This window comes from Mustela lutreola, chromosome 7, assembly GCF_030435805.1.
Source record: "Mustela lutreola isolate mMusLut2 chromosome 7, mMusLut2.pri, whole genome shotgun sequence".
Taxonomy (NCBI): domain Eukaryota; kingdom Metazoa; phylum Chordata; class Mammalia; order Carnivora; family Mustelidae; genus Mustela; species Mustela lutreola.
In genome coordinates, this window is record NC_081296.1 from 51,047,421 (window position 1) to 51,067,818 (window position 20,398).

At 48.1% G+C, this 20,398-nt stretch overlaps 1 protein-coding gene across 4 annotated transcripts in view; it reads right to left on the minus strand.

Annotated features, from left to right (window-relative positions):
• DAPK2 (death associated protein kinase 2) overlaps positions 1-20,398 on the minus strand; it is a 117,729-nt gene that overhangs the window by 16,267 nt on the left and 81,064 nt on the right. For all 4 annotated transcript variants that reach the window (XM_059180748.1, XM_059180746.1, XM_059180749.1 and 1 more), the window contains 3 exons: positions 9,878-10,007; positions 3,790-3,838; positions 2,973-2,999 (listed from right to left, as the gene is read on the minus strand). In XM_059180748.1, the coding sequence (XP_059036731.1) occupies positions 2,973-2,999; positions 3,790-3,838; positions 9,878-10,007 (206 nt within the window). The remainder of the gene's footprint in view (positions 1-2,972; positions 3,000-3,789; positions 3,839-9,877; positions 10,008-20,398) is intronic.

The following is a 20,398-nucleotide window of genomic DNA, read 5'->3' on the forward strand; positions in this document are numbered from 1 at the left end:
ACTGAGTCTGACTCAATCTGCTTCATGGAGCTCCCAGTAAGTACGTGATAGAAACTGTGTCCCAGGAACTTGGAAGAGGAGGGGAGAAAACATAGCGACAACTCTTCGTAATCTCAAACAGAATAAAACAGAATATAACAGAAGACCAGACGAAGGTCTGGGGGAGCACAGGACAGAGGGGACACCCAGTGCAGGCTCCACGGCAGAGCTAACATTAGTATCAGCTGTGTCTTGAAGAATGAAGAGGTTGTCAGCAGTCAGGGGAGATGAAGTCTTCTAGACTAAGGGAGCATCCTGAGCCAAGCCTGAGAGGTGTGGAAACAGATGGGCCATTAGGGCGGGAAGGGTATATGAGGTTCCTCTGCAGGGTTTGTCAAGAATGTGTCATTCAGATAGTGACTCCCAAATCTACTGTTTCCTGACTCGTATTCCAGCTTATGGGATACCTCTCCCTAGATGTGTCATTGTCACTATGCCCTAACCTCCTTTTATGAGCTCCCTTGCCTTGTTGAATGATGTCACTCCACAGATGTCCCAAGCTAGAACACAGGGCTCACCTCTGACCCGTCCATCCCTTTCTTCACCACATCTAACCAGCCTCAAACTCTTGTTGGTTTTACCTACTAAATATCTCCTGAAGGCCATCCCCATCCCCACTGTCACTTTCTTGGCACAATGGCAGCAAGGTGCACTGGGAAAATTTTGCTATTCCAGACCTGGATTTGAATCTCAGCTCCTACTCAATAGCTGTGTGAACCTAGGTAAGTTACACAATCTCTCTATGCCGCAGTTTCCTTCTCCATAAAATGAAGAAAATAAAAGCCTCCACCTCACACGATTGCTATAAAGAATAAATAATATGCTGGGGCGCCTGGGTGGCTCAGTGGGTTAGGTTGCTGCCTTCAGCTTGGGTCATGATCTCGGGGTTCCGGGATCGAGCCCCGCATCGGGCTCTCTGCTGGGCAGGGAGCCTGCTTCCTCCTCTCTCTCTGCCTGCCTCTCTGCCTTCTTGTGATCTCTCTCTGTCAAATAAATAAATAAAATCTTTAAAAAAACAAAAAGAATAAATAATATGCTGATAATGCTCCAGGCAGTCTTGCCCATACTAAGCACTCTGGAATCAGTGGCCATGATTTCTGTCTTTGAACACAAAAAACCTTCTATGACTCCCCATTTTCTACAGGATCACATCTAAACTCCTGAGAAGGACATCAGAAGTTAGTCCCTACCACCTTCTCAGTACACTTCACCACACTTACCAGGCACACTGTTTCCTTCCTCAGTAGACAGCCCTTCCCTCCCTTTCCACCTGGAGAATTAATCTCATTCTGTACAGCCCAGCTCAAATGAATTTCAGTCTCTCCCTCGCTAAATCTTCCATAGCCCCAGCAAACCAGTGCCTTTCCCAGCTATGTCTCACAGAGGCATGTTCATACACCCAGCGTGACTTTGGTCCCACAGAGTACAACTTAGCTGGTGGTGTGTCTCCCGACACGGGGAGCTCCAGGCAAGCAGGGCAGACCTCCTTCATGGCAGCATCCTGACTGCCTGGCCCAGAGCCCACCATGGAGCAGGCACCCAAGAAACAAGAAATTGTGTGGGACCCAAATGAGCTACAAGAAGGCTATGTGCCTGGTACACATTCAAATTCCTCAATATTTCAATATGGAAATCACAGTTCTGAAAAAAAAAAAAATCAAGGTTCCAGAATCTGGAAACATGGAGCAATGGATCCAGTTCTCCTCTGTGTCCAGTTCCTCTGGGACTTTTCAAAAATACTGATCCCCAGGGGCCCCTGGGTGGCTCAGTCCGTTAAGTGTCTGACTCTGGATTTCGGCTCAGGTCATGATCTCAGGGTCCTGGATGGAGCCTTGTGTAGGGCTCTGTGCTCAGCTGGGAGTCTGCTTGAGTCTCTCTCCTCCCCTTCTACCCCTTACCCCACTTGTGCTCTCTCTGTCTCTCTCTAAAGAGAAATAAATAAACCTTAAAAAAAAAAAAGCTGATTAAAAAATACTGATGCCCAGACCCCATCCCTAGCAAGTCTGATGTAATAGCTCTGCAGGGGGTTGAGGGCAGTGGTAGGTATTACAAGGTCTAATGTGCAGCCAGGATCGCGACCCTCCACATTGTACAGAGCTCCCAGTCTGTGGACTGCTGGAAAAGTCAGAGAACTGGCAGACTGGGGTGCTGGGTGCTGACGCCCCCACATCACCTCTGGCAGCTGCTAGACTCTGACCCAATGTGCCCTAAAAATTGCACGTCCCAGGTGCGTGGTCAGGGGCAAAGTGTGGGAAAGCCCCGCTGTAATGAAGACCTACTAATCAGCCAGAGCTGCCCAGGGAGTTTGCACGTGTCCGCTTCCTTAACCCGCACAGCACACCCGCGGGCAGGAAGTTTGAGATTCCTATTTTCCTGAGGAGGAAAACAGGCCCAGAGGTTAAGTATCTGCCCAAGGCCACACAGATCGAAAGTGGCAGGTTCCCTGCACGTGGGCTACACAGGAAATGACTGCTTGAGCAACTTCATACTTCGGGGCTGGGAATGAGGCTCTGGGGAGAAACGAGAGAGGCTATGAGAGCCGGGGAAGGCAGGGGAGACGGGGGAGAAAGGGAAGGCATAGCTGCCGGAGGGGTCAGGGAAGGCATAGCTGCCGGAGGGCTGGACCAAGGCTTCTGGGTGAAAGCTGACTTTCTCACGGACATGCAGCCCGGGTGAGGCCGAGCGGGGGATGCCGGGCGGCAGTGGGGATAGGGACAAGGCTCAGCCTCCACGCTGGCTCCAAGCATCTGAACCAGAGCTGAGAGCACAGACCGCCAGGTGTGAGGTGGGGATCGAACACATCTGGCTCACAGTAAATGAGTAAATGGGGAAAATCAGTAAATTCAGTCTGCCTGTCTGCCTGCCCCTCTCTGAGTCCTCCCGGGTCCCCTTGATCCAAGTGAGGTCGGGGTCCCGGCATCAGGGATACTTACAGGATGTAGGTGATGACGCCTATGCTCCTGCAAAACAAAGAACAGGCCAGTCAGAGCCACGCGGCTCTGACCCCAGCCCAGCAAGGGACTCCCCTGCACGGTCCCCAGGGGAAATGGTCACCTGCCCTTTCACAGCGGCCTAAAGATGCCATCTCAAGTCCATGGCCCTCTTGGTCCTACTCTTCAGCAGCAGCCTCGGATGTGTGTGGAGTCACTGAGCTCTGGACATTCAGGCTAAGGACCCAAGTTCAGACTCCTGCACTGGCAGGCTGTGACTGGGCCAAGTCCCTTATCATCTCTGAGCCTCTTTCTCCTCATAAAAGGAGTGTAATAACTACCTCACAAAACTGCTGGGAGGATTTTAGAAAACCAGGCAATGAAGGTACTCGGCCCCTATCAAGCACTGTTGAGTGAAATGAGTTCTGTCTGTGCAGAAAATTCTCTACAGTACCCCTGGGCCCCACACCGTGGTTAGAGCTTAAAAGGCTCTGGGCAGTTACTTGGTTGATTAACGGAATGAGCTATTGTTACTATTTCTTTATAATGACGGCGCCGGGCCTCAGGGCTGAGCCTGCACCTGCAGCCTCGCCTCTCCCCTTGTCCCTGCCTCGGCCATGTTCTAAGTGGTCTCAGGGCTGGGCCTGGCTGCCTCCAGCTGCCAGGGCCTTGGGTCCAGCCCACATGGAGCAGCCAGAGGCTCCGAATGTGTGGAGAAAGGGGTTTTCATGGTCGAGGGGGATGTCAGCCAGAGCTGGGGTCTGAGGCTTGCTGACCTTGAAAGGATCCCTAAGGCGCTGAGGTGGCCTGCACAACTTACCACATGTCAGCCTCCAGTCCCAGTGGCTCGTAGTTCACAATTTCTGGAGCTGAAAGAAGCCAGACTGAAGAATCAGCAGGAGAATGAAGATGAGAAGATAAGGCTAGAGAGAATTTTAGGGTGTTTGGTGACAAATGTCTCCATCCTGAATCCTCACTAAGGAAAAATCAGAGCAACAGATGGAGATAATTCTGGGTCTAAGAATCTTGAGAAATGAAGTTGCCTGTTATTCTGGTGGGAAGCTTTTACACAGAGGCCTTGATGGTGGGGGAGAGGAACACCCTGAAGAGGAAGCACAGGGTAGCATGAGGAAGATGCAGGAAGGGGAAATGGGGCCTAGCAACACGGCCTGCTTTAGAACTCTCTGGTGGAAACCAGGCAGGTCAGAACTGGAAGGTGATAATGAAGAAAAGAAGGCAGAAAGGGAACCCAAATCCCTGAGTCTGGTCTGAAAGAGGGGCACCGCCCTACTGAGGAGATTGAAGACATTCTGGGGCCAATGAGATGATGAGCCTGAGGTGCCCAAGGGGCATCCAGACAAAGATGTCCTGGGAACAGGAGACGGAGACAGAGCCATCAAATCTGAAGTCATTGTACAGGTGAAAACAGGAGATACGTGGATGATGTGGTGACCAGGAGTGGGTGTAGAGTCTAGGAAAGAAGATTCTACCCACCACAGAAAAGGGCCGAGTGCTGCGCGAAGGTCAAACACTCAAGCACTTGGAAAGTGAGTAGTGGTCTAGAGAGTGACGGGATGGTAGATGTCGAGATAAGAGTGTAGATGACACCATAAAAAAAGCTTGGCCATGAAATGGAGGAGAAAGAGGTGAGTAGCTAGAGAAGAGAGAAGGGCTGAGCCTGTCTGATCATAATGGAAAAAAAGGGAGAGAGCAGGAAAGGCTATGTTTGTTCATCTAGAATAATTGCAAACCCACAGCATCTATGGGGTGTGCCCACCTTCCCACCACTCTACTTCAAGACACAAGGAAACACTTTTCTGGCTCTGCTTATTTTTTAGCTTCTTAAAAATGATGTCTTACTGGATATGAGGTAGTCACCTGCCCCCCCCAACCTAACATTATGCTTCTAGCGTTCACTCAGGGCTTATCCGTGGTCTTTCTTTTTCACTGCTATGTAGTAGTCCACTGTGCGAACATATAGCATCTTCTCCTCAGTGATCATTTGGATGGTTTCCACTTCTTTTCTCATCAGAACAACACTGTTACGAACTTTTTGCACACCTCTCCTCACAAACATGAAAGGCTTCCTCTCGGACAGTGATTCAAGGTGCGGTCTGAAGACAGTCACTGGTCCAGACACAGTGGTACAAAAATTGGGAGTAAGCATTTAGAAACCCACAGAGAAACTTGACGTTGCCATGACATTCAAATTGTGATAATTTTTCTAGGGGTTTATTTTTCCAGTATCTTACTGAAAAAGCAGTCCCGGACAGATAGAAAACATTTTTTTTTTTTCAGTCTTTCACCACAGAGAGTTTGAGAAACACAACTCAATTTCCAGGCTTGTCTGCTTGATATGCATATACACTCACTTACTCACTTCTGTCCTCTGTGTGCTTTTTTTTTTTTTTTTTAAAGATTTTATTTCTTTATTTGACAGAGAGAGAGATCACAAATAGGCAGAGAGACAGACAGAGAGAGAGATGAGGAGAAGCAGGCTCCCCGCTGAGCAGAGAGCCCCATGCGGGACTCGATCCCAGATCCCAGGCCCCTGGGATCATGACCTGAGCCGAAGGCAGAGGCCCAACCCACTGAGCCACCCAGGCGCCCCCCTCTGTGTGCTTTTATTGGTCCATTTTCTTCTGTGCTTTTCTTCTTCTTTCTTTTTTTTTTCTTAGATAGTTTTTTAAATTAATTTTCCTATTGTTTCCCCCTCTACTTACATTTTTGTAATGGCCACCCTTGAAACTTTAGGATGGCTATCTAACAAATTCTAACATAAAGCAGTGTTTTGACCTTCTTCTAACAATACAAGAACCTTAAAACACTCATTTAAGCCCTCTGTCCTAACATCATTTTCTAACATTTTTAGTTCCTTTTTTAACCCCACAAACATCATCATCATTTTCATCATTATTTTAAACAGAAAATGTTTATATTTGTCCAATGTTTACTCATTTCTTTGCTCCTATTACTTCTTGCATTGAGACCTTCCCTCAAAAGGTCATTAATTCACAAACACATCTTTGGTAGTTCCATTAATACATGTTTGTTGGTGGTTAATTATTTCATGGTTTGTCTTTATTGTTCACTTTTTATTTTTTGTTTTTTGCTGTGTTTTGTCTGAATCATTTATCCTCTTTCTTGAAATATAACATTCCTGGGTATGCAGTTACGGGTCCTTTTTTTTTTTTTTTTGAGTATGTAATTGACTCTATTAAGCAATTCATGAATCAATCAGCATCCCACCTAGCAAGTAAAGAGATGCTCCCCACTTACTGTTTTTTTTTTTAAATTTTCCTCAGTTCTTGGAAGATAATATTCTATTGGACATTGGTTTCCATTGTTGTTTTGAGAAGTATGCTGTCAGTCTAATTTTTTAAAATTTGTATAGATTGATTGATTGGTGATCTGTCTTTTCTCTCTGGCTGCTTTTAAGATCTCTTTGTCTTTGGTACCTTATAGTTTAACTGTAATGTCAACTATAGTATAACTATAATGGATTTATTTTTATTGTTTTCTGTTCGATATACATTGTTCTTTCTGTAACTGGGCGTGCATGATTTTATAACACTTCTGGAAATTCTCAGCCATTTTCTTCAAATGCTGCTCCTCTGTTGTCTTCATTCCCTCCTCTGGGATTCCAAACAGACCTGTTAGTTAAGCTTTCCATTTTTACCCTCTTACACTTGTGCTCTATTTCATATTTTCATGTCTTTTTCCTTCAGTGGTATTCTAGTTAATTATTTTTCAGCTCTGCCTTTCAATTCTTCAATTTTCTCTTCAGCAGTATAAAACCTTGTGTAACTCATTCACTGAATTTTAAATTTCTAGGAGTATATGTTAAATCTCTCAAATTTCTATCTGGTTCTTTCTAGAATTTGCCTGTTCATTTTTGACAGCCTCTTGTTGTTCATTCTTGTGTTTCTTTTATTTCTATATACATTCCATTTATTTTATAGTCAACCTATGATAATTTCTGTATCTTATGTCCTCAGATGTCTAAGTCTTGTTGGTCTCTCATTGAAATGCTGATATGCACACTTTGGGAGAGGTCCTCCTACTGAATTCCTTTGCTGCCCCCAGACCCAGCTCTAAGTTCATTTCACTGGCTTTGGAGGTGGGGTTAGTGGTGCTGAAGGAGTTACTACACTTAAACATTTCTCTTATTTGCAATGAGTCCAGAATTCCATTAAAAAGAATATTTTCCTCAAGAATCCAGTTTTGGGACGCCTGGGTGGCTCAGTTGGTTAAGCAGCTGCCTTCGGCTCAGGTCATGATCCTGGCGTCCTGGGATCGAGTCACACATCAGGCTCCTTGCTCCGCAGGGAGCCTGCTTCTCCCTCTGTCTCTGCCTGCCACTCTGCCTGTGCTCGCTCTTGCTCTCTCTCTCTCTCTCTCTCTCTGACAAATAAATAAATAAAATCTTAAAAAAAAAAAAAAAGAATCCAGTTTTATAGCAGGAAGGCTTTTGGAAGACTGGATCCACTACACTCCTAGAAGCTGACAGTAGTTACTTTTCAACACTGTGTCTCAGGTTCAAATTTCAAAGGAATGATGGGAGTAGGACAAATTATTATAACCCTACTTCTCAGGAGTCCTGGGTAAAGAAAGTCATTCTAATTTGGACACGGACCTAGAAAAATCACCCTATGTATCAATCTGTAAGGTACAAACAAAACTATTTCTGTGCTAGAGCTGGGTCATATGGGCTCATCTGAGTCAACTGTGGGCATCTCTTCCCAACTCTGAATTCAGTGACCAGTTAAAATTGGTAGCTTAAAATTGGCAAATGCTATGAATTAGGGTTGTGTTTTGTGTTCAGACCTAGTTGTTAGACATTTAACAGCATAGCAGTGGAAAAAACCCTCCACAGTTTGGCCTACTCGTCAATATCCCACTCACATGGCTAGTCTGATGGGAACTCCCTACTCCATCCAGAGTGGACAGTGAACCATACCCAATAAATGCACTAATTCTGGCCCTACCCCCTGCTATAAATGACTAAACCTGGGATATGCTCCTCCTCTACCCTGATTCTGTCCCCATCCCTCTTCAGATACTTCTCTCATCCATAACACCAGCCCTTTGTCTCTGTTTGACTCAAGGGCATGACTGATCCCACTGACTCTGCCAGAGTGGACATCTTATTTGAACAGGCTTCCAGAGAGATAACTCCATCATTCACTTTATAATTAATCATATGCTGTCTTGTGTCACTTCTTCCATTCTTGCCCTGAATTTCTAGCTGAACCATTTACTGTTGATTAACACTCGGTTTGAACTTAACTAAGTACATACACGCATTTTACCAAACACGTGAATAGTGGACAGCAACTGCTATCTTGGACAAAGTTCAAGAATAGATGTCTTGTGCCCCGGGTACAAGTTGGTTGTGTCACCAGCTCATTGTGTGACCTTGGATGTGTCATTCTGAGTGTGCCTCCTTGCCATCACTGTGTCCCCAGTACCTCACCAAACATCTGTCATAAAGTAGATGAAGAATAACCACTGGTCGACCACAACTGACATCCCATAGCCTTCCAATTCCACACTTGTTAAACTAGATGGATGACCCAAACAGAGCCTTCTAGCACTATTACTTGGTGGTTTGATGTCTTATTTCAACATCTAAACTGCACGCCCCCTGGGGGCAAGATCTTTTTAGAAAGACAACCCAGTGTAACCAAAAGAGCACACAGGCTTTGATGTTAGATGTATCTACATTTGAATTTTAGCTTTCGTTGTTTTGCCAAGAACAAAACATTTGATAGAGAAAATAATTAAATCTGCTTTATGAGGTTGTTTGAAGATTAACTGAGATAAAGTTTGTAGGACCCCCAGCATAGTGCCTGGCAGACAGTAATGTTCCCCTACCCTGGGGTCTTTGGGTCCTTGACAACACCCTTCTAGAAGAGCCGTAGCACTGGCATGTGTGACCCGAAAATCCATCAGAAGGGATGATCTGACACATTCTGTTTTCCTTTTTTTTTTTAAGATTTTATTTATTTATTTGTCAGAGAGACAGCGAGCGAGAGAGAGCACAGGCAGACAGAGAGGCAGGCAGAGTCAGAGGGAGAAGCAGGCCCCCTGCCGAGCAAGGAGCCCGATGTGGGACTCGATCCCAGGACGCTGGGATCATGACCCGAGCCGAAGGCAGCTGCTTAACCAACTGAGCCACCCAGGCGTCCCTCTGTTTTCCTTTTTGATTAGACTGTGGTCAGAAGTTTCCGCCTCCAGGTTTTGGGGAGACCATGCCCTCCCTCCATTTCCAAGAGCACTCCAACCCCCAAAGCAGAGAGAGACAGTGGTCCTCGATTCTCGATCCTCTCCCCTCTTCAAGGCTGCCTCTCTAGGACCCCCAACCTGCACAGTCCCAGTCCCATGAGGGGGCCTCTGGGCCCTGAGCCAAGGCTGAGAGAACGAGAGGGAAGACACAGCTGCACGAATAAAGGCCAGGCACACAGGAGAGGTGAGTGGGTGGATCTGGCATTTGGCAGATGATTTCCCTTTTCCTTTTCAGGAAATCAAAAGCTGCTCCAGAGAAACTTGAGTTTATGGGAATGCCAGAGGGCAAGTTAATTTTAAATCTTCACAATAAATTCAATGAAGAGCGGGGGTTGGGGGTGGTGGGGCCAGCTCGCGGAGGGTTTGGCTCTGCAAAGGCCTGTAGCCTTTTCTGGCCTCCCCCTCCCACTGGGGGCTCAAAGCTGACACCCGGACCCTTACCCAGAAAACCAGCAGGACATTTCCTTCCCCACCCATTATATTTCTAAGGGGGAGGGTCTCCAAGGTACCCTCTCTCAGCCTAGAGGCCACAGCCCTAGACACAGGGGGTTTGTTCCCAGACTTTCTCTATCTCTGGATCCCAGATGCTTAGGTGGGAGAGAAGCAGGCCTCAAACTCACCAACAAATTCTGGCGTCCCAAAAATGTTCTTAAATTCAACTCCATCTTCTATTTCATGAGCCAGGCCAAAGTCAATCAGCTTGATGTGTGGAATGGGAATATTCTTGTCTAACAACATAATGTTTTCTGGCTGGAGAACAAAAAAAGAAAAAAAAAAAAAAGGAAGGAAAGAAAGGAAGAAAAGACATTAATTAAAGCCCTGTTTTGTGTTTTCACTTTGGGGTTAGGGTGGGGTTTGGTGTTCTTTTTTAGGAAACTCAAACTCTTTCTTGGTTTTGTGTCTTGTCTTTTCCTATGAACTCAAAAACAGGCACAGCGCTGAGGGCAAGGCCTGGGTTGCGCCAAACCTGCTGTTCACAGCAGAAGTGGAGACCTTAACTTTGGTCCCATTTCTGTCTCTGAATGGCAGATCCCTTTAATGCAGTACCTCTGTTTCCCGATCAGTTAAATGGGGCCAGGTAGAAACTTGCAGTATTTCCTGTAAACAAAACCACTGCCCTGTGTGAGGATGGGAGGGGTGGGAGCTTTGCAGTCTAGCCTCGGTTTACACTTGGCTTATTAACCTCTGTCTTCCTGACCACCTCTTTTCCCTGGCTGGCCAGCTTCCTGTTGACAAACTCCCCTCCTCTGGACTAACTGTGTAGCTCATACTTCTCTATGTGTCTAACTAATTTTGGCCCTCGGCAGGACACAGGAAAAAAATGCACCTGATTTCCAGGGAAAATACCAGCTGCCTAGGCTATCCCCAGTGTCACAAACAGCTGTTAGATCGGATGCAACCTTGTGGGTACGTGTCAGTAGGGGGATGGTCCGGCCCTGGCCTCATGCGCTGCAGGCTCTCAGTGAGGACAGAATAGGAGCCTACCCTTCTCACTCCCACCCAGCTGCCCAGAGTTCACAGAGGGGGAGCAGGTCGCTCTGCTTCACCATGTCCCGTTCCACTCCCCACCATGATAGTCTTGGACTCCATTCCCATTGGAATGTCCTGAAAATAGACATCTGCACCAAAACATCAAATGTCACAGCCGCATATTCACATAATAGTCTCAAAGTGGAAACAAGACAAATGTCCATCAAGTGGTGAATATGGTATAACCATGTATACTATTCCACCATAAAGAGGAATGAAGGCAAAGAAAAAATAAAAAGGAATGAAGTATTGATATTTCAGCAGGGATGAACCTTGCAAACATCCCACTGGGGCACCTGGGTGGCTCAGTCAGCTAAGGGTCTGCCTTCAGCTCAGGTCATGATCTCAGGGTGCTTGGATTGAGTCCCACATCTGGCTCCCTGCTGAACGTAGAGTCTGCTTCTCCCTCTCCCTTTGTCCCTCCCTCCACCTTGTGCTATCTCTCTCTCTCTCAAAGAAAAAAATAAAATCTTTTAAAAAAGAAAAAGAAAACCTTAATGCCAAGTGACACAATCAGTCACAAAAGACCACGCATTGTAGGATTCCACTGTTACAAAATACCCTGACTAGGTAAATCCATAGAAACAGAAAGTGGATTAGTAGTTGCCTGGGACTGGGGGAAAGGGGAGCGACTGCTAATGGGTAACAGGACTTTTTTTTTTTTGAGTGACAAAGATTTTCAAAAATTGATTTCGGTGTTAGTTGCACAATTTTGTAAACTGTACACTTTCCATGGGTGAGTGGTAAAGTATGTGACTTATCTCAATAAAGCAGTTTTAAATAAATAAAGGTAAATAAATAAATACAAGTTTAAGAAAATCAAGTGTCCCTGTTTCTTGAAGTCCTGAAGAATTTCCCACCTTGTACCTTTGTTCACATTATTTGAGCTACCTAGAAAGCCTTCTGCTTGATCTGCCCATCAAAATCCTAGTTGGGCTTCTAAGTCTAACTCAACTCAGCTAGTCTTTTTTTTTTTTTTTTTTAAAGGATTTTATTTATTTATTTGTCAGAGACAGAGGGAGAGAGAGCGAACCAGCACAGGCAGACAGAAAGGCAGGCAGAGGCAGAAGCAGTCTCCCTGTCGAGCAGGGAGCCCGATGTGGGACTCGACCCCAGGACCCTGGGATCATGACCTGAGCCGAAGGCAGCCGCTTAACCAACTGAGCCAGGTGTCCCTCAACTCAGCCAGTCTTAAAAGCTTTCCTCAAAGGGAGGAACTGTGTACTGCCTCCCACCCCCAACGAGACACACAGCCCAGAAATGAATTCTCCTCCCCAGCCCCCTTGGTACTTATTTTAACTTTTTGGTTATGACATTTGTCACACTCTCCTTTGCCCACAGTCCTTGCTGTCACTGTCCTAGCTCCTCTACTGGACCCTCAGCTGGAGGGAGGATTGGGACCTTTGCAGTGCAGAGCACAGAGACTGGCAGGCTGAGGGTGGTCCTAACTGTTAGCCGAACTGATTCTCAGTCTGGCTGGAAGACATTCCAGGTGCCCCATCCCAAACTTCCTGGCTCCTCAAAGTCTCTGAGACCTCATGTCAGAGTGGCTGGAAACTTTCACTCGAGGAGGCTGGCTGAAGCCTCCCCTGACTTTGAAAATAAATAATACATTCCCTTTTGCTTTTTTTAAAAAGCTTGTTTATCCTTTTTCCCCTCTGGAGATTTCTCTCCACTTTATTTTGAAAATGTGTCAAAGTCCTTTCCCAAGGCAAAGCGTCTTTGGCCCTGCGGAAAGGAGAGTAGGGACAGGGGTGGTCAGGAAATAAGACCCGGACAGATGGCCCCACTCCAGTACCCCCAATACAGCCCTCCAATGGCTGCCCATGGACTCCAAGTGTCCTGGAACCCCATTCAGGGAGCTGTGCCCTCTCCACTGTCCACCATCACCCCGGCAGGTGGGGGCGGGGAGCTTCTCCTCCTCCCATTCCACCATATTCTTTAGTCACATTATTGGCAACTTCCCCTTCTCTCCAAGCAATGGCCCTGCGGCTTGTCTCTGGGAATGAGGGTCAGGGCCCAAGGCTTCCTGATGAGCAGCGTGTTTGGGCCGCAGCCCACGCTACATGGGGACAGGAGCTGCAGCGGACAGATGCAGTCATGCCAGATCCCCAGAGATGACCCCCAGAATTATGGGGCAGCAGCAGCTGGGTGGGGAACATCACGGAAGAAGGAAGAACCCATGTGAGGCTGAGTTCTCCCAGGCCCCACTGCTCTGAGAGGTGAGAAGCATCCTTCCCTTATGGCCTCTCACCTCTGCGACCCACAGTCCGGAGAAACAGCCTCTCCACCGGCTTGTGAAAACCTCAGGGCCAGGCCACGTTTTCTCAGCCGAGTACTGCCTGGCCTCACAAGTTCCTGTCCACCCCGAGAACCTAACACACAGCAGGTGACTTCACCCTTACTTGGAACATTTTTCCTGCACAGTCCCAATCCCCAACCTGCTTTATTTCCTCTTCACGTTTCAGTAAAAATAGTCTCTCCTCCAGAAGACCGACACGTGGGCACACACATTCCACCCCCCCATCCCATAATACCCCGTGCCTCCCCAATTCCAGCGTCTCTTCCCCCATCTCAAGGTGACAGCTTACTTCTCTGTCTCCCCACACCAAGCTATAAGCTTCCTGAGAGTTTTGTTCCTCCCCTTGCTACAGAGCCTGGCATCCACCAGGTGCTCAGTAAATGTCCAGGGAGTGAGGACAGCTGTCATTTGGCTGCACTGTGCTAACCAAGCACATGACACACTTTACACCTCATCGAACCCTCCCCCCCATCTTACGCAGTGGATACCATCATTCCTCCGTTTCAGAAAGAGAAACCAAGACCGAAAGACTGACTTGTGAAGGCAAGGCTTAAACCTCTGCTGGACTGCAAAACTTCTGCTCCTATCAATAGAGGAAAGGATCTCCCTTCCCTGGAGCTCAAGTGTCCTGGGAATCTCTCCCAGGGAGAAGTGGGAATACTGTTTGGGCCTCGCAACTTAGGGCAGCCTTGTACCCTGGCACAGCAGGAATGTTCTGCTGGGTGGGCAGGCCCTGGACCCCCGTTCTGCCCTCCATCACTCACACCTTGGCCCATTTGGACCAAATGTACTTTTAGGTTCAGACCTGCCCTGACTGGGAGTAAACAGGAAAACGGCTCCTGTATCTGTAGCTCCTCTTGCTTTTGGAAGGGCTTCCTTCTCGCTATCCCAGCCTCCATGCACCCAACCCGATGCCACCCAGGAGGCAAGGCAGGGGCTGACATCGTCTGAACAATTTCCAAGGCTAGCAGCGTACAATGGCTCCACGTCATCTTTGCAACCGCTTGCAGGGGTAGGCACTGTCAACGTCCCCACTTCACAGATGACGAAACAGAGGCTCAGGGGGCTAAAGCACTGGCCCAAGGCCCAACACCTCATAATGGCAGAGTCTTGGGGTGTGTTTCCCAGGCTGTCCAGGCCCTGCTTGCCACCACATCACCCAGTTTGGTTAATTACCTTCAGTGGTCCCACTGACCAAGAGAGAAAGCGCAAATGCCCTGCCTGATATTTGAGGCAATGAGACTCTGCACTGAGGGTTCCATGCCACCTTCCCAGCCTCATCACCCCTCACTTCCTTGCACCTGCCCCCTCTCCCCTCCAAGTGGCTACTACTACACCCACAGAGACAGCTCAGTTCCATCCTTTGCTCTGGCTTTTCTCCTTGCCTGGAATGCCTTTCCTACTCCTCTTCACACTTTCAGGGACTATGCCTCAACCCCACCTCCTACTACTGCCTTACTTTTCAACGAAGCGGCCCCTGAGCTTGGGCTCTAACCCCCTTGGCGCTGACAACGCTTATGAGCAAGTGGTCCTCGGTTGTAGGCTGTCTCTTGTCTTGGGACATCGCTGCTCTCCCAGGTGGTGGCCTCCCTGGGAAATTTCAGATCAGTGCTAAGTTTCTTGGCATCCCCTATGGTATCTTGTGTCCTGCACACGCCCCTGAAATATGCTAACAGGCACTGAAAGAAGTGGGAGTTAGCGGTCCTTCTCTTTCTGCCCTGTGGAAGTCCTCCACCACCCTTGGGGGGGTGCCCTAGGGCACTCCTCCCCACGGGCCGCTGTAGGGCTGGGTCAGGAGGGACCATGACTAAGGGAGGATCCCCAAGGGTAGCCTGAGGGCCAGCAAAGCAGCAGCTCCCCCAAGGGCTTTTTCTCAGCTTCTCTGCTTTCCCCTTTCCAAACAAGGTAGGGCACTAGAAAAGATCCCGGGCCTGCGTACTAGGAAATTCCGGGTTCACCTCCACCATACAAGGCCATGTGAACTGAAGCATGCCACTTCCTCTCTCTGGGCCTCAGCACCTCCAGTTCTAAAATAGACACTGGATGAGTTCCAGAGCCCCTTTGAGCTCTAGCCTCTGCAGTTGGAAGGTGGCACAACATCCCGAGCTGGTTGGGCAAATTCCCACTCCTCTGGGCCCCAAGTAGGACATACGAAAGGCTCAGGAAGGAAGAACAGGCCACTGTGACCACAGACTGCTGGGTCCAAGCCAGGCTGCCCTCTGGAGTAGTATGATCCTATCCATCTGTCCTTCTCCAGCTTTATTTGCTTTGACCAAATACTACCCACACACTTGACATCACCTCCAAAGCATGGCTACAAGGAGGCATTCCTACAGGTGCCACCACTGCCCAGCACAGGGCTTGTGGAGTTGCTACCACGAGGCAAAACTGCCCTCACCTGTCAAAACAAACCCACCCAGCTCAGCCCACGAGGCAGGCAGCTGTGGGAGAGGCCAACATGCCCCACCGTGTCCCAGTGGATTTGATCAGAGGTGCCTGTTATGGTGCTAAACTGGAAGCTTGTCCTCCAGGCAGGACCCATGTGAGTGGGTGATTCCCCTCTCCCCCGTCCAGTATAGCGTGTCCAAGAGCCCCTGCAGGAGGAAGTCAACCTCAGGGGGCTATACAGTAAGGTGCAAAGGCTTGAGCTTAGAGTCAGGCAGGTCAAGGTTCAAATCTCAGCTCTGTCACTCACAGTGAAACCTGGTCAAAGTCAATGGACCTCTTGCAGCCTTGGTTTCCCATCTGTAAAATGGGGCAATACCTCCATGGCATAGGGCTGTTCTAAAGATCCAGAGAGATGGTCCATGGAAGGATCGATGCCCAGCAAGATTTCAAGTAATGGTGGCTATGTCCATTCGTTCCTCTCTGGGATGGAGCAAGGACAACAGTCATCCCCAGGAAACTTACTGAATCCCTGCTGAATCACCTGTGCACCACTGTAGAATATGCCCTCTCCCTGACCTGCCTCCTGTCCCATGCATCCTCACCCCCATGTCACCCCTACACTGTTCACAGTGTTGAAGCTGAGATCATTAAGTCCTATCATGCTGCAGAGCAGCTCACAGAGGTCAAGAAACTGCCAAGGTCACTGAGTGAGGAGGAGAGCCCAAGTCTGTTGACCTCCGCCCAGTGTCTTCTCCACGTGCCTCTCACTGGGCGAGGCTGCTTAGCTCAGCCAAGCGGGGTACCGGCCAGACACGGAAGCTGCTTATGAACCTTCATTGCAAATGTGGAGCATGGCTCCAGGAAGTGCTGGGCAACCTGAGCCAGGAAGGATGCCTGCTGCCAGACCTCTAGGGGCAGGTTTCCATGGAGATGCAGCAAACTCTTCCCCTGGCACCCTATAGATGAGCCCACAGGCAGCCCCTTCCCACAAGCCTCCAGTGTGGCACATGCACAAGGTCCCCTCCACCTGGCAGTCAAGGCTTTCCTACCTCTGGAAACTCACCCCTCCGCCACATCCCAACCAACCTCCTAATCACCCTTACACCACCCTACAGTTAGCTCTGCTGGAATGGCCTTCCTCACGAGTTTCTTCCCGTCCCCACTGCCAGCTCTGACACATTCATTCTGGAACAAGTTCCATGACCCCCTCCCCTCCAACACTTCCAACTAGTTGTTTCCCCCCAGCACCTGCCTGTTAACCTGACACACCTCTGGCGGCGAATCAACTGCACTATAATTCCTTGTGTGTCCTCTCCCCACTGTTCTGAAGCCCCAGGAGAAGGACAGGGGCCCTGCCTCTCATTTCTACCCCTTGCACCCAAGAGTGGCTGGCATCGCAATTCCTGGGTGCTCAGGAACTATTTCCTGCCCAAATGAACAACTAGCACAGTCACATATGCATCTCTTGCACCTTCTGCTTTTAGGGAATCAAAATAGATAATGGCTAAGAGCCTTGGAACCTGGGTTCCAATCCCAGTTTGGCCATTTACCAGTCTGACACTGGGAAAGTCACTTAGGTGGGCAGCTGCAGGTTGCTCACCCATTAATTAGTAATGATGATCCAACTACCTCATGAGGGTTACCAAGAGGATCAAACAGGACCTATAAAGTGACCCGTAGCTGTTAGCATCCCCTCGACGAATATTTCCTTGGTCATGTCTCTTCTTCCCCAGAATGAGGGTCTTTATCATCTGCCTTCCTTCTCAGCCGAAATTCTGTCTCCCCCAGCAAGTTTCATCTAAATAGCCAGCCTAGTGCTCCTTCCTTCTCCCACCTTCACATGTGTGCAGCAACCTCACCCCACAGCCCCAATCAAGGCCAAGAGCCTGTGTGTTCATCCCACCTTCCCGACCAGATCGCCCAATTGCAGAGAGCAGGCCTGTTTTGCATGCTCTGTGTTCCTAAAAGCACCCAGCCTAGGGTTTTGGTATAGCACAGCCTATAGCGTTTAGTTTCCAAAGCATTCATACTCATTTGATTCTCACTGTCCAAGACAGGTACTATCATCAACCCCATTTTACAGATGAAGTAACTGAGGCTCACAGAGGTTAAGCGCTTGCTCAAGGTGCCTCAGTAATAAGTAGTACAGCTGAGGTTCAAGCTCTGGCAGACTCCAGATCCTGTGTGCTCTCTTGTCTCTTGTGTCACCTCCTTCCTCTAGTTGATGCAAGGGAGCCTGCTGGGGTCACCCCTGCCTGCTGCCCAAGTGGGCATGTCCACCTTGGCTCTGGTGCCTCAGCAGCTTCCTATCCCAGCTCCTTGTTATTTCCCAGAAAACCCACAGAAGTGGCTTCGGAAAGGACCCCAAACTCGGTCGCATTTGGATTTGTATTTTTCTTTTTTTTAAGATTATTTATTTATTCATTTGACAGACAGGAGATCACAAGTAGGGAGAGAGGCAGGCAGAGAGAGAGGGGGGAGGAAGCGAGGAAGCAGGCTCCCCGCTGAGCAGAGACCCCAATGTGGGGCTCGATCCCAGGACCCCAGGACCATGACCTGAGCCGAAGGCAGAGGCTTTAACCCACGGAGCCACCCAGGTGCCCCTCGCATTTGGATTTGTTAAACCACAGCTTCTGGCCACACACTCATGGCCTCCTTCTGACCTCCCATGCATCCTCACTCCCATGTCACCCCTACGCTGTTCACAGTGTTGAAGCAGCAAGGGCCCCCAGAGATCATTAAGTCCCAAGCTGCAGAGCAGCCTGTGAGCTGTGACCTGGTCAAGAAACTGCAAAGGTCACTGAGTGAGGAGCAGAACCCAAACCTGTCTGGTAAAGCAAAACGGAAAACCTACTCTAGCTACCTACTCTTTCCCTAGGCTCTGTGACATGGAGAGAAATAAAAATTCACTTTTAAGGGCATTCCAGGACGACTGGCTTTGGGCCTTGGGCCAACTAGCAATGTTGGCCCTATGGTTTGTGCCAAACTAACATTTGGGGTGGGCTTTCCCCACACATCACCTTATTGGATCCTCACAGCCACCAAGCTGTGGATGCCTGGTGTCCTCATTTAACCAGTGAGGAAACTGGACCTCTCTGAGCCTTGGCCCCTGGTCTGCAAAACGGGAATATTACTGTGGTAAGGTTCTAGGAGCCCTCAAGTAACCTCTTCTTTCTATAAAATGGGCATGACAGCAGACCCTTCCTCACAGGTGGCTGCATGGATTAAATGGTAAACACATTCCCAGCACTCAGACAGGAGCCTTCATGTTTTCAAGGTGCCCAGTAACCACCAGCTCCCATTGTTGTTACTACACCACTGACAACAGTCAGCCTGCCTATAACACGATCCTGTTTACAAAGTGCTCTCATGTTGTGGGCAAAGGCTCAGAGAGCCAGGGAGCTGTTGGAGCTGGTGCCTACTGGCCCATGACAGCCCAGGAACTGTGTGAGCCGGCTGATAAAGAGAGCCACATTAACTATATTATTTTAATATTAAAATTAAATTTTATAAACTGATTTTGAAATCAGTCAGATGAAAAACAATACTTAAAACTCATTGCTTCCTAATTTTAAAAATCGTGTTCTAGTATTCTCTGTGCTTTTGAGGTCATCTCTATCCCTTATCTCTGAACTGGGGAAATCCTAAATAAGGCTATGCTACTGCTCCCCTCTTCCAAACTCTGGTCGGTGGCACGTTGGTACCTTGAAATTGTGGGCCGGGCTTGGGGGGGATATTGACACCATGGAAAGAGGCAGACACTACAGATCAGAACCTGATTTATTATCTTTTTGATTCTAGACTTAAGACGTGCTGGAGAAGATCACTTAATAATGTAGCTGAAACTTAAAAGGGTGCCGTGTATGTAGCTGTTGTTTTGTGAATAGCACAGAAACAGAGGACATATATTTTTAGTATTTGGAAACTATTATCTAATCCAGCCAAGAAGTCATTCCAGTCATTGACAAATAAGCAAAGTTCTAACACATGTCTTCATTGTTTCATTTTCACCCTACTTGTTAAACTTCTTAGACAAAAATATCAACCAACATTCTGGTCAGAATTACACTTAGGTGTCAACTGCATCCCTAGGTTGGCTCTTGATACAAGAGTTTGGCAGAACCCAAAGGAAATGTTGTGTGAGAAAATTGGCTCTCTGGGATTTACCAAAGAAAGTATCATATATTTTTATTGTTTGTAGGTTGTGTTACAAACCTTTACATGATAAAATTCATGATATGTGTGTGTGTGTGTGTGTGTGTGTGTCCATACACTTGATTTCTGGAGATCTGGCTGTTACCAGAATACTACTGCACAGAACCTTATGCTAGGAGATGCTCAACCCCCAATCTTCTCCTCTTTCTACTTCACCATGCGGCCCCCTGCTGTATCTCGTAAGAGTCACCTGGTTGGCTTAATGCTCCTGTTGCAAAGTATCTGTATTTCAACTCCTTCATTTTTGTTTTCTTTCTTTCTTTCTTTCTTTCTTTTTTTTTAAAGATTTTATTTATTTATTTGACAGAGAGAGACACAGCGAGAGAGGGAACACAAGCAGGGGGAGTGAGAGAGGGAGAAGCAGGCCTCCTGCCAAGCAGGGAGCCTAATGCAGGGCTCTATCCCAGGACCCCAGGATCACGACCAGAGCCAAAGGCATCTAGATGCCTAAGGACTGAGCCACGCAGGCGCCCCTCATTTTTGTTTTCTTAAAGGTTTTCTTTCTTTCTTTTTTTTTTTTTTTTTTAAAGTAATCTCTTCCCCCAACGTAGGGCTTCAACTCACAAGCCTAATGTCAAGAGCTGCACGCTCCACCAACTGAGCCAGCCAGGTGCCCCTCAACTCTTTTAATTATGCCTCTCCGTACTTACTATTTGCCACATTTTGTACTTTCCCTCCACTATTTAGAAGTTCAGTTTCCTCAGCT